General features: G+C 56.3%; 8 protein-coding genes across 8 annotated transcripts; 2 read left to right on the top strand and 6 right to left on the bottom strand.

The window, feature by feature from the left end:
* The first annotated feature begins 718 nt into the window (after positions 1–718).
* Positions 719–2346, top strand: SDRG_02232 (hypothetical protein). Its single transcript, XM_008607808.1, has one exon. It carries the CDS (start codon positions 725–727, stop codon positions 2267–2269), a length of 1545 nt encoding a protein of 514 aa, XP_008606030.1. The 5' UTR covers positions 719–724; the 3' UTR covers positions 2270–2346.
* A 528-nt stretch (positions 2347–2874) lies between these two features.
* SDRG_02231 (hypothetical protein) lies at positions 2875–4391 on the bottom strand. The gene is made up of 8 exons (XM_008607807.1): positions 4248–4391; positions 4095–4198; positions 3938–4041; positions 3822–3888; positions 3678–3777; positions 3503–3628; positions 3258–3446; positions 2875–3207 (listed from the first exon to the last, which is right to left on the bottom strand). Exons 1-8 carry the CDS (start codon positions 4317–4319, stop codon positions 2956–2958), a joined length of 1014 nt encoding a protein of 337 aa, XP_008606029.1. The 5' UTR covers positions 4320–4391; the 3' UTR covers positions 2875–2955.
* A 148-nt stretch (positions 4392–4539) lies between these two features.
* Positions 4540–4989, top strand: SDRG_02230 (hypothetical protein; the record flags this gene model as incomplete). The annotated part of the gene is made up of 1 exon (XM_008607806.1): positions 4540–4989. The coding sequence occupies one exon, from the start codon at positions 4540–4542 to the stop codon at positions 4987–4989; it is 450 nt and encodes a 149-aa protein (XP_008606028.1).
* Positions 4990–5070: 81 nt separating this feature from the next.
* Positions 5071–5706, bottom strand: SDRG_02229 (hypothetical protein; the record flags this gene model as incomplete). Its single annotated transcript, XM_008607805.1, has 2 exons — positions 5071–5569; positions 5621–5706. The coding sequence occupies 2 exons, from the start codon at positions 5704–5706 to the stop codon at positions 5071–5073; spliced, it is 585 nt and encodes a 194-aa protein (XP_008606027.1).
* Positions 5707–5762: 56 nt separating this feature from the next.
* SDRG_02228 (hypothetical protein) lies at positions 5763–6853 on the bottom strand. The gene is made up of 2 exons (XM_008607804.1): positions 6671–6853; positions 5763–6621 (listed from the first exon to the last, which is right to left on the bottom strand). The coding sequence occupies exons 1-2, from the start codon at positions 6798–6800 to the stop codon at positions 5888–5890; spliced, it is 864 nt and encodes a 287-aa protein (XP_008606026.1). The 5' UTR covers positions 6801–6853; the 3' UTR covers positions 5763–5887.
* Positions 6854–7110: 257 nt separating this feature from the next.
* Positions 7111–8017, bottom strand: SDRG_02227 (hypothetical protein; the record flags this gene model as incomplete). The annotated part of the gene is made up of 2 exons (XM_008607803.1): positions 7845–8017; positions 7111–7802 (listed from the first exon to the last, which is right to left on the bottom strand). Exons 1-2 carry the CDS (start codon positions 7972–7974, stop codon positions 7111–7113), a joined length of 822 nt encoding a protein of 273 aa, XP_008606025.1. The 5' UTR covers positions 7975–8017.
* A 689-nt stretch (positions 8018–8706) lies between these two features.
* SDRG_02226 (hypothetical protein) lies at positions 8707–9612 on the bottom strand (the record flags this gene model as incomplete). Its single annotated transcript, XM_008607802.1, has 2 exons — positions 8707–9431; positions 9483–9612. 2 exons carry the CDS (start codon positions 9610–9612, stop codon positions 8707–8709), a joined length of 855 nt encoding a protein of 284 aa, XP_008606024.1.
* Positions 9613–9885: 273 nt separating this feature from the next.
* SDRG_02225 (hypothetical protein) lies at positions 9886–11267 on the bottom strand (the record flags this gene model as incomplete). The annotated part of the gene is made up of 5 exons (XM_008607801.1): positions 9886–10173; positions 10220–10410; positions 10459–10794; positions 10850–10936; positions 10982–11267. The coding sequence occupies 5 exons, from the start codon at positions 11265–11267 to the stop codon at positions 9886–9888; spliced, it is 1188 nt and encodes a 395-aa protein (XP_008606023.1).
* Positions 11268–11477: the final 210 nt, after the last annotated feature.

Here is an 11477-nt window from a genome sequence, read left to right as displayed (position 1 = left end):
ACTGGCGTCGACGTTGAATTTGGCGCTGTGTATCCTTGGAGAAGATCGTTCCGAGTCCACCGCGCTGGAAGCATATGGACGGCAGCATCAGCTCACGATCGCATATCGCTACGAGCACTCGACGAGGACGAAAGAACGCTGGCTCCACTCGCCACGTCGACCAACTAAAGATGATGATGAAGCTTACAATAACCGTTTAGAAAAATTTGCATTCGTGGTACTCAGTGATGGCTCACGTTACCACACAAGTGTATATATGTCCTCATAAACCACCACCGTGCATGGAGTCGCACCAGACCACGGATCGTTTCAAGGTGCATTTTTGGTGTCGTTAATGCATACACCGCGCCTTGTTGGGTAGAAGAGGGCAAGAACCGACATCAATGGCTCCATGGCGACGCTCGGCTCATGGCCACTTGCATGTTGTACATCGGCAAAGTCGTATCATGCATGTTACCTTGTGTCGTGGATCGCAGTAGTACACATACGAGTCGTTTGCATATACTAGAGCCCAGCCCTTTAATAGGTCAGTGGTTATAAGTTAAGTTGGAGCAGACACCACGCACTCTGCTTCTGCCACAACCGCCTCGTCATGAATTGTGTCAATCATTTCTGTTGCACGGCTTTTTCACGTGTGTTTCACAACATATGCAGGAGCACTCTAGTTCCCCATCTGAGCCGGCTGGAATGCATCCGGATACGCCATGTCAGATTGCCTCTTGAGATGACGACCGACAACCGACCGACACCGTGGCTGCTGCTTGCTTCGCCGATTGCGCTGCAGATTCTCGACTACCTCGACGACTCGTTTGACGCGTGCGCCTTTCTTCAAGCAGCGCCCGACGGCAGCCTCGATGACGCGCTCGACGCGCTACGGACGCTCTTGGCCATGGACTTGGACTCGCTCGATGAACTTTGGCCGAGAGCCGACATTGCTCCTCTGGACGAGGCCTACAGACACGATCCGAGCGTCGTCGCGAGGGCGCTTCCTCTCATCAAGAAGATTGATTTGGGCTTCTGCAGGAACTCGTCGAGCATTTGTCATGCCACAGCGCTGCCACCGACGACCGCCGTGAGCGCCTACATCGACCTCGACGACATCAGTGTCCGCACACTCCTCGGCAAGTGGCTGCCCAACCTCGTGGATCTCAAAGTTGTGAGCCAAAATGAGCGCAATGTTGCGCGTATTGTCCAGAACGACCTCTCGGCATGCCACGGCCTCCGTGCATTGACCCTCGCCCAGCACGCAAAGATTACCCAAGGCACGTTTACCGATGTGCTCTCGGCAGTCGTCGCACAGTGTCCCTACGTCGAGCGTATCGGTTTCGAATCGACCAAGCTCTCGCTCATGTCCAACGGCAAGGCGCTTCTCGCGTGGCTAACGCGGTCACATGCCCACCGTCTCGAGCTGCATCACATTGACTTTCACGATGAGCTCTGTGACGAGTTGGCCACGGCCCTGCTCACGTCCACGTCGCTCGAGACGATCGTACTCTCGGGAGGTCCGAGCCTCACGCGCGCAATGTTCAGTCCGTCGTCGCCGCCGCTGCCGCAGCAACTCCGTCACCTGACGATCTTTGACTACCTCCACGAGTATGATAGTTCCAGCTACGCGATGGCGTACGATTGGGATTATCGCGCGCCGGTGTTCTTCCTCCACGGTGCCTTGGGCGCTCTCGCCGCCAAGATTGCAGCCTCACGCCTTGAAACTTTGGAGTTGGGGCCGCACTATCCCACCAATCTCACGTCCGTGGTGAACATCTTGCCGTCGCTGAAGACGCTAACGAAACTCCGACTCCAGGAGACCCAATTGACCGCGTTCCCACCGCTGCGGCAGCTCTTGCATCTCGAGATGACCCGCATGTATGTTACCGACGAGGCCTTTGCGTCGCTCACCACGCTGCTTGGCTCATCGCCCGATCTCGTGCATCTCGATCTCGATTTCGATGGGCGCACTTTCTGGAGCCTGCCGCCCGACGACGACGTCGAGACGATGCTGCGGGCCATGGCTCACTGGTTGAGCCATCGTGGGGCCGATTGCAACGTCCGCCTCAACATCAAGACCGATGCGAGCGCCACGGCCCTCGTAGCGGCACTCGCACAGACGCGCAGCTCGCATGAGATCACGTTCTCGATTGGCGCCTACGGCATCTCGCTCGACGTCAAGGAGCAGCTTGTCGCGGCACTCGCGTCAAGCGCATCATCGCAATCTCATGTGTCGAGTTCTTCACTCTACACGAGCGGGCTCGGCCTAATCAACGAGTCCTAATCGAGTCCTAATCGATAATCAACGGCTGACCGCATCTCGCGACGAGCACATGACCTAAGAAGAAAGAGTTTGCGACAAAGCTCAAAGGTCTTCAACACGCTTCACATGTTTCATCATTGGTGTCAAAATGTTAACATACCAAGTAGTTGCGACGACGACGAACCTGGCTTGCGATTCGACTCTAATCATCCAATTTCATCCAATTTCCGATGTCGTTTTCTGTCCAAATTGCAGCGCCAACCCTTTTTCAAATGCAAAAAGACGGTCGACGATTTTGTCATGATTGAATAGCTGTCATGGTCCACAGTCATCGGCGTTCTGGTCCCATCGCATGTCAAGATGTTAATGACACTTGGTCGACCACCTTTTGTTGGTGGATTCCTGCTTCACATGCAGGAGGTGCTGGGTTCGAGCCCCGTAGGTGTCGTCCCATTCTTCTCTTTCCATTGGCGTTGGCAGCGGTTCTTGACACTGCATACACATAAGGGATTAGGGTTCCTAGATACCACCATGCCACCACCACTGCCATCAACTGCTATTCCATCGGAGACTCGACGTCTTTGGGTCCATGTCGCCGCTCATCCATCTGGTTCATGGTCACGTACTCTGTGTCTTCAGGCGTATTCTTCGTTCCATGCACAATATCGTCATTATATCCATCCCAGATGCAAGGCCATCGTATTGACTTAGAGGTTGGGGAGCCAAAAGAGCGTGTTGGCGTGGACGCTCCCGAGGAGGTGGCGTTGCGGGTTCCACTGCAGGTCAAAGACCGGACCGACGTGGCCTTGCAGGGCCGGGACCGTCACCGCGCCCGAGTGCGCGTCGTAGATGCAGATCGACCCGTCGTCGGCGCCGCACGCAATGTACTTGCCATCGGGCGAGTACCCGACGCCGAGCTTCGTGCCCGAGAGGTTCGAGTGGCTCGCAAAGATGCGTTTCTACATACACATTGTCGTCGTATCTTCCGTCTTTTCATTATACAACGTACCAATTTGCCTTCAAACGCATCGAGCTGGATGAGCACGCCAGCGTTCGTACTCAGGAGCAGATGCTGCTGGTCGGGGCTAAACGTCAGTGCGAGCACATCGAGCTTGCCGGTAAACTTGCGTTGCTGGAGCAACGGGCGCAAGACGGCCGCGATCGAGTCGTCCGTGAGCGGAAATTTGGCAAACGGACCCTAATCCACACGAATGATATCAGACAACTTGTCTATGAAAGATGGACAATACGTACGTCGGTAAAGTTGCGAGCGTCGTACATGCGCACAATGCCGTCGCCCGTGTAGACGCCAAACACGAGACCGTCCGTGTCGTAGGCCGCGCTGATGACGCGCCCTGCGTCGCCGCACTTGAGCTCGCCCTATCAAAGTCCTTCGTTTTGATGATACAAGGGCAGACGATGGTCGTACCCGCGCGTCCGGGCTGCGAATGTCCCATATCCGAAAGGTGCCATCCATCGACGCCGTCAGAAACTCATCGGCCGTCGGGTGCATCATGAGCGACGTGATCCTAGCACTCGCTCAGCGCCTGCGAAAGACGATTTGACGGCGTACTTGGCAGTGTGGCCCGCGTAAAAGCGCAGAAACTTGTTGTCAAAGAGCGAGTGATACCGGACCGAGTCTACCACGCTGGCATGAGCCATCGAGCCATCGAGATAGCACATGTGTACGGTCATTGGCGTCGTTCTGGGAGGACCACAGAAGGCAGTCGGGGTGGTGCGTCGTCCGCAGGAGATCCACGCCGTACTTCTTGGTCAGGATCGTCTTGTGCGACCTACGTAGCGCCATGTGAGGCCATGCGACGTAAGCTAGGCAGGTAGAACGTACGTGCCCGTGATGCAGTTGATGGCGTGGATCGTGCCATCGCTGCGCGCCGTGACGGCCACGTTGCCGGCGCGATGAAAGTCGATCGACGTCATGATCGCGTCTTCCTAGAGCATGTGCGCATGGGCCACGTGTATCGTGGAGGAAGGTGCGTACGTCGCCCGGGAAGACGCGCGCGATGCTGTAGCTGCGGACGACTGCGTCATTGAAGGCGAGCGGTGCTGCCATGGCCGTCGGTCTCGTGTTCCAAGGAATGGCGTATGGGCAATTAAATACCGACGTTGGCCTGTTTGATTCGAGTGGATCCGAAACTTATGTCGTTATCATACAAATGCAAAGAGTATTGAATAAAACATTCAAACATAAAGTGTACAATACTGTTTGAAACAGACAACAACTGGAATAAAAATACAGCCCAAGCCAACGGACCCCAGTATTTCCTGCCACCATGGACGCGCTCGAGCCCGTCCTTCTCCCGCTGCCCCGCGTCGTGTGCATGCCTAGCGCAGCGACCGCCAACGCAGCCGTGCCACCGATGCGTCTCTCGGACGACCAACGGCGCCACGTCCGTGCGCTGCGCCACCACGCGTTCCGGCGGGTGCAAGAGCACCATTTCAACTGCGCCGCGCTCCTGCATGGTAGCCTCGCGACGCGGTCCGTGGCCTTTCCCGACGCTGAAGAGGAGACCGCCAGTGCGACCGTCGAGGCTATGCTGCGCGCCCAGATCCAAGCGCTCACGGCAACGAACCTCGAGCTCGAAACCTCGCTGGCGGCGGCGACGGCCGAGACACAAGACCGCTTGGCCAAGCGCGATTGGGACGACGTCGCGATCGCGTTTGATGCGGATGTGCTGCTGGGCGAAGCACCAAAGCGCGCCAAGGTTCTCGTGTCTTTATAATTTAGGAGGAGATGTCGCTAGTATCGCGTTCTCACGTTGCACCGTATTGTATGACATCACGTTTCAGTCTCTGGCGAGCTACTAGTACGTGCTGCTGGCCTTGGACGAAGCTTCTACGAGACATGCCAAGATGTCATCGTCGATATCAAGCTCGAGCAGCGCCGAGGGCGGAAGCGGGTGGCGCGACCAGAGCAGTCGTATGCAGTCGAGATGACGATGCGCGATCGCAAACATCATGGCGTTGGCATTGCTTGGCTGGCACGTTTGTAGCAAGTAGGTTAGCACATCACTTCGTCCTGCATGCACTGCCGAGTTGATGGCGTCGGGCGAGGCATTGGCGCCGCAGGTGCCGATAAGGAAGGCAAGGGCTGCAAGTTGGCCACGTCGGGCGACGTCATCGACGAGCTGTGTCGGGAATGGAGGCGATGGACGCTGAACATGAAGCCACTGGAGCGCCGCAGAGTGCCCTTGGCGTGCCAACTCGTGCAGAAGGCTGTCGCTGAACAGCTCTTGTCGGCAGTACCAGAGGCGCTCGATCGTTCGCATTGGGTCTGGCGTGAGGAAGGCGCGCAAGACGCCTCTGCCTTTCCAGGGCCAGTCACGCCAGCGGAGTACGCCAGCGATCGGCAACAGGTCTTCGTAGACGCCATCCTGGAAGATGGCGATCGTCGTCCAGAGGTCGTGGCTTGCCAGCACGGTGCGAAGCGCCGAAGTCATGCTGTTCTGCAGCAGCAGAACCTCTTGTGTTTTGAAGTAACCGGAAGGTTGTGTGTTTTCTGTTTTTATGGGTTTATTAGGTTTATTTCACGCGCATTAGCTACGTAACCGGAAAGATACCGCAGGCAGCGCCCGCGAAAAGCATGACAAGGGCCCTTGACGGTGCGCACCAGACTCGTGGCTACGCGGTGGACTCGGGCAGGGGCACCAAGCTAGCTTCAATGCTCGTGTTGTGGACGGTCTGGGGTCCATGGCCCGCGTGCATGTCGCTGACCGACGACGTTCGCACGGGCAACAGGCCGACAACCGGGTACAGCTGGAGCGTCGCGCTTGGTGCTGGAAATATGATGGAAAAACTTACGTCCGTAGCGTCACATGTGATCGACAGCGTGTGGCTCTGGCGGTGCCACTTCACAAGAAGGTCCATGTCGGGTGGGAAGCTGTCGCTGTGCGGGTTGTTGGCCTGGAAGCAAGCGCCTCGGACCTCGTCCCGCGTGACGCGTTGATGGTGCCAGCAGTGCGCGACCATGCCGTACTGCACTTTGTCGTACTGCGGTTCAAAGCCTTCGATGGTCGTAAAGCCCAAAGCCACGTCGCTCACATTGCCGTTCGCGGTCAAGTGCACGCAAAACTGGTCGCAAGGGGTCGTGCCTCGTGCGAAGCGCATCGAACGCACTTTATGGTGCACGGCCACGACACGCTCGTGGCCCGTGATCTCGAGACCTGCACCGCAGCTCACATAGTCCCACGACGGAATGCTTGTCGTGTTGCGAGAGACGAGGTGCAAGCATATGCGGAGGCGGTCGACCTCTGTCCGTTCCCACGACTGGAGGCCTGCGTACAGCGACGCTCCGCAGCGGAGGTGGTTGAGGACACGGTCAAAGTACTTTGGGTCCAGGTCCAAAAAGTAGCTTCCTAAGCGTATAATCTGAGCGTTGAGAGTGCGAAGGGATGACACGCGTACCGTCGCTTTCGGGCAGCCATTGGCCGGACGCGATCGCATCAAAGCGCGAGCCAGGAACCGAGCGCAGTGTCGTCCACGACGTCTTGAAGCGCGTCCCGCCCACGTCGAGAACAATCGGCGCGTCGCTCATACGATTGGACTGTGTTGAAATGAGTTATTAAATGATTGGACTGTGTCCAGTCAAAAAGGAAATTTGGGTTTTCATGGAAGCTTTCCACAGAACCCGGTCGTGTTGTTTTGTCCAACTCGGCCGGGTTCGACGATTGCAACATGTGTGTGTGTGCGTGCGCTCCGTGTCTTGATTGTTATTTGCTTATTGCAACAACAAAGCACAAAGATGACTATGAGAATTTAGGTTAAATGCAGCGCAGCGAACGTACTGCCTTGTGTGGAATAAACTCGGTGTGGCTGGACGCAGTAACCTGGTTGGCACGTTGGGCCTACGGAACGGACCCCAGCGTTGGCACCAAGCGAGCATCAATGCTGAGATACGCATCGATTGGCCAGTCGTACATGCAGTGACCAAGCGAGCTGCTTCCAGGCTCGAGCCCCACAATTGGATACAGCTCGTGTCCATAGCTCTCGGGAAATATTTTGGAAAAGTTGACGGCCGCAGCTTCACACGTGATCGTCAGCGTATGACTCTGGCGGTGCCAAGTCACGAGAAGGTCAACGTTATGCGGGAAGATATCCTTGTCCGTGACACTCCCCGCTCGCTTGATGCGCAAAACGTCGATACAAGTCGCAAACATGCAGTACTGGATCACAACACGGCGCACACCAAAGTCGCTGATCGCTCCAAAGCCCAGGGCCACGTAGCTCCCGCCGCCGCGTGCTATCAAACGCACACAGAACTGGTCGAAGGGGCGACTTGTCCGTGCAAAGCCCATAGACTTACTGGCACTGTGTGTCGAAATCTGCGTACTCGAGACCAAAAGACCCGCGTCGCAACTCGGAGGATCCCACGAGGGCGTAGGCGTCACCCCAGCACTGTCGAGACTCAGGGATGTGCGGAGTCTGTCGACTTCCGTCGTTTCCCATGGCTGGAGACCAGCGTACAGGGATGCTTCGCAGCGGAGGTGGTTGAGCACACGGCCAAAGTACGTCGGATCCACGTCCAAAAAGTAGGTTCCTAACAGTCATACTTATCACAGTGCAAGCGCGGCAAGCGTACCATCGTTCTCGGGTTGCCACGAGCCGGACGAGATGGCGTCGAAGCACGAGCCAACCACCGAGAGCAGTGTGGTTCTCGACGTCTTGAAGAGGGTACCGCCCACGTCCAAGACGATGGGTTCTCTGCGCATCTTGCCTCTGGTCGAAATTAAAGTGTGCTGCGTTCCATGCAGCACATCAGGCATCTCGTTGTTTGTTGTCTCATAACGGGGTGATTTGCCCTGACTATTTCGTTGTGAGGAGCGCCGCCATATGGTGTGCCTGTGCCACGATGGTTCAAGACCGAACTAGAAACGCAGTCTGCTGATGTATACGAACTACCTATGCGAGCATAGTCAAGCAAAAAGGATATAGCTCGCCGTCGGTTGCAGTAGCACGAGGTGCACTTCAGAGGTGCAATCCCAAGCGTAAACCAGTCCTGGATCGAGCGAGACGGGCGGGCTATCTGGATGACATTGTGGCAACAATATCGCTCAGCTCCAAACGTCAGCGGCACGTCAAGGCGCACGATAGACATAACTCAAGCCAATCAGCCAGGGGTCCGTCATTCCGGCCGTACTGATCCCGTAGATGTAGCACTTGTGTTACCGCACACTGCGCTAGTTATCGCGACTTGCTGCTTTGCCCTGTCGAGCAGATCCATGGACTTGAAAACCTCCGCCCAGCCATAGTTAAACACAAGACGCAGAATCGTCATCGCGAGTGTTTTGAATGGTCGACATATCGTGCTGCCACGTCATGCAAAATACTGCTCGTAACCAAAAGGTTTCGCGAATCGAAGTGTGTCACTTCGATTGAACTCTACAAGCAATCGCCAAAGCAAGATAACGCGACAATAGTATTATTATTCCCTAGGGTCCAAGCTACGAGAGGGGCCCTGGCAGCGGTCTCAAATGCGCTTCAATGCTCGTGTTCTGGATGGGCCCGGGTCCGTAGTGCGACGTTGTTGACCACCTTCCCACCCGCAAGAGCCCCACAGTGGGATAGAATGGTTGCTCGTCAGAAAAACCCGTCGCGGGAAAGCTCATGGAAGAAACAGCACCTTCGCACGCGATCGACAGCGTGCGGCTCTCGCGGTGCCACGTCACGAGCAGATCGACGTCGAGTGGGAAGCTGTGGTTGTGCGGGTTGTCGTCTTGGAGGCAAGTGCCTTTGAACATGTCTCGCTGGACGCTTCGATCGCGCCAACATGGTATAGTCGTGTCGTAGCGCAGCGCTTGATATTGCGGTCGACGGTCCTTGTGCGATGTAAAGTCCAAGACCACGTCGCTTTTGCGCCCGTTCGCTGTCAAACGCACGCAGTACTGGTCGCACGGCTGCATCGTCCGCACATAGCGCATTACCGGCACCTTCGCCTCGATGGCCACAACACGCGCGTGGATAACGAGCAAAAGACCCACGTCGCAGTTGAGGTAGTCCCACGTTGGCGTCGACTGTGCTGCTGTAATATCGAGACGCAGAAGCATGCGGAGTCGGTCGATCTCTGTCTCTTCCCACGACCCAAGTCCTGGGTACAGCGACGCTCCGCCCCGAAGGTGGTTGAGCACACGGCCAAAGTACGTTGGGTCCAAATCCAAAAAGTAGCTTCCTAAACACGATAAAAATGAAGAGAGTCCAGCACTGGACGAAATACCGGTACCATCGTGCTGGGGCAGCCATGTGCCAGACAAGATGGTGTCGAAGCGAGAGCCTCGCACCGAGAACAGCGTCGACGTCAAAGTCTTGAAGAGCGTTCCACCCACGTCGAGCACGATTGTTCCATTGCTCATGTTGGACTGCGAGCGCAAATCGACAAATGCAATTTGATTGTTCAGTGGGCAGCAAAAAATCAACAAGAGAGCTCGTGACAAGTACCTGGTCAGTCCTCGTCTAGAAACGAGCTAACGACAGTTGGCACAGAAGTTACGACAATTGTTTAGTGGTCGTGGCACATCATTCTCGGGCAACGCACAGGACAACATGTTGATTGGAGTCAAATTCCTCTACAGTATAAAGTTGAGTCAAGAATACTTTGTTTATGTACACGACCAGCCAACCCGTTCTTAGCGTCTTGTCGGCTCCAGTAGCACAAGATACGCATTCATAGGCGCAATCTCCAGCGTAAATCGGTACTTGATCGCGACGGGCGGGCTCTCGCCATAGACATCATGGAGAATCGCGCGGTCGCACGTCTTGTCCACGACGTCGCTCAGCTCAAAAACCAGCGGTACGTTGTACTGCGGCTCTTGCACGTCGAGTCGCAAGGCGAGCAGCAGCGTCATGACCTTTCCATGCAAAACGACCGCGCGTCGCCAGATTTGAATGCCGTTGGCCAACGACCCCAAAAGCTCCTATCGCATATAAAGTATCAAGATCCGTCAAACAAAAGTAGCGTACCGGCGGCGACGGCATCAAGGCCTCTAGCGTCAACTGCGTCACGAGCGGTTGTTGCAACAGCGCCCGCGTACGATTCGATATGGCCCACGGCTCGATGTCGACGACAAGCGGTGCATGCAAGAGCAGCCAAATGCCGAGCTGAAGCCGATTCTGCCCTTCGGTGAGCGCATAGCCGCCGACGAGCAAACCGCCTACGTCCACCGTGTGAGTACCTGACTCTACACGTCGAGGTGGATCACCAGGGTGGTGCGCAATCATGTCGCCGGGCGGCAGCGCCAAAAGCGCGCGAAGACGGACTTGAAGCGCCGCCCAGTTGTCTGGTAGTGTCGGTTGGGTCGTCAATGTTGCGCAATACGGCGTAACAAGACTTGCATTCACCGGAAATTGATCCAAAACGCAGTCGAGCGCCAGCGGTGGAACATGGCGCTTTGCTATCGCATGCAGCGTCGAGAGCCGAAAGTAAAAGCTTGAGGACGCCGATGCAATCGAGCACGCGTGGACAAGCAGCCGCGTGACGTTGGCGGCGCCCAGCGTCTGCACGTCGAGCTCGTAGTGACCTTCGGACCCCGCCATGTCTACTCGCATCACCGCATGAGCGCGCACGGCTTGTGACGTTATATAGGCTCGTACGCTTGCATGTGGTCGGGCCAAGTTCGATGCCCATGGCCACGTCAAGCCCTTTCGCTTGGATGGACGCCACCACGCCTGCCAGGCCACCTACAGCAGCATGTTTCATGAAGAGCGAGCGTGGAGGTGCTGTACGTGAAAAGCGAGTGGCATCTGCGACCAATCGACCTGATGCGTCGCGCTCGATGGCCGTCCAGCCGTCGTTGATGTCGATCCAGCGGTAGCCTGCGTCGACGTACCGCTGCTGCACGAGTACGTCGGCCATGGTCTCGTAGAGGGCGGCGCTGATGCAGCGAATCTCTGGCGAGCTGGGATTGCAATCGAGCGATGTGTTGATGTAGGTTGTCCAGCCCGAGATGGCCATGCGCGGCGCCAGCGCGTTGACGCATGTCACGGCGGCGATGGCCGCTGCCCACCGCATCTTCGCTTTTGAGTTGCACTTTCCCGTTGCTAATGCGATGCAGATTGGCTAAAATAGACTTGGAATGCAGCCAATCGAAGCTCCGTATTTGCGATCTTCCCAATAGGATGCATCAGATGATATTACGCAGGCATCTAGTCAACCAGCAAACGTGCTTGAAAGTAGCTGTTGATGCCCATTCACGCAGGTAGTATACACGACATAGGTAGA

The sequence above is a fragment of the Saprolegnia diclina genome (genome assembly GCF_000281045.1).
Source record: "Saprolegnia diclina VS20 unplaced genomic scaffold supercont1.5, whole genome shotgun sequence".
Taxonomy (NCBI): Eukaryota; Oomycota; class Saprolegniomycetes; order Saprolegniales; family Saprolegniaceae; genus Saprolegnia; species Saprolegnia diclina.
The sequence above is the reverse complement of the archived record's forward strand: the minus strand, read 5'-3'. Positions and strand labels throughout refer to the sequence as shown.

Bases quoted from the DNA above. Each gene is read 5' to 3' on its own strand.
- SDRG_02232 (XM_008607808.1), top strand. From the start codon at position 725: ATGACGACCGACAACCGACCGACACCGTGGCTGCTGCTTGCTTCGCCG.
- SDRG_02231 (XM_008607807.1), bottom strand. From the start codon at position 4,319: ATGGCAGCACCGCTCGCCTTCAATGACGCAGTCGTCCGCAGCTACAGC. The intron at 3,778-3,821 runs GTACGCCGTCAA...AGCGAGTGCTAG, and splicing joins TACGCGGGCCACACTGCCAA to GATCACGTCGCTCATGATGC. The intron at 3,629-3,677 runs GTACGACCATCG...GGACTTTGATAG, and splicing joins TTCGCAGCCCGGACGCGCGG to GGCGAGCTCAAGTGCGGCGA.
- SDRG_02228 (XM_008607804.1), bottom strand. From the start codon at position 6,800: ATGAGCGACGCGCCGATTGTTCTCGACGTGGGCGGGACGCGCTTCAAG. The intron at 6,622-6,670 runs GTACGCGTGTCA...TTATACGCTTAG, and splicing joins ATGGCTGCCCGAAAGCGACG to GAAGCTACTTTTTGGACCTG.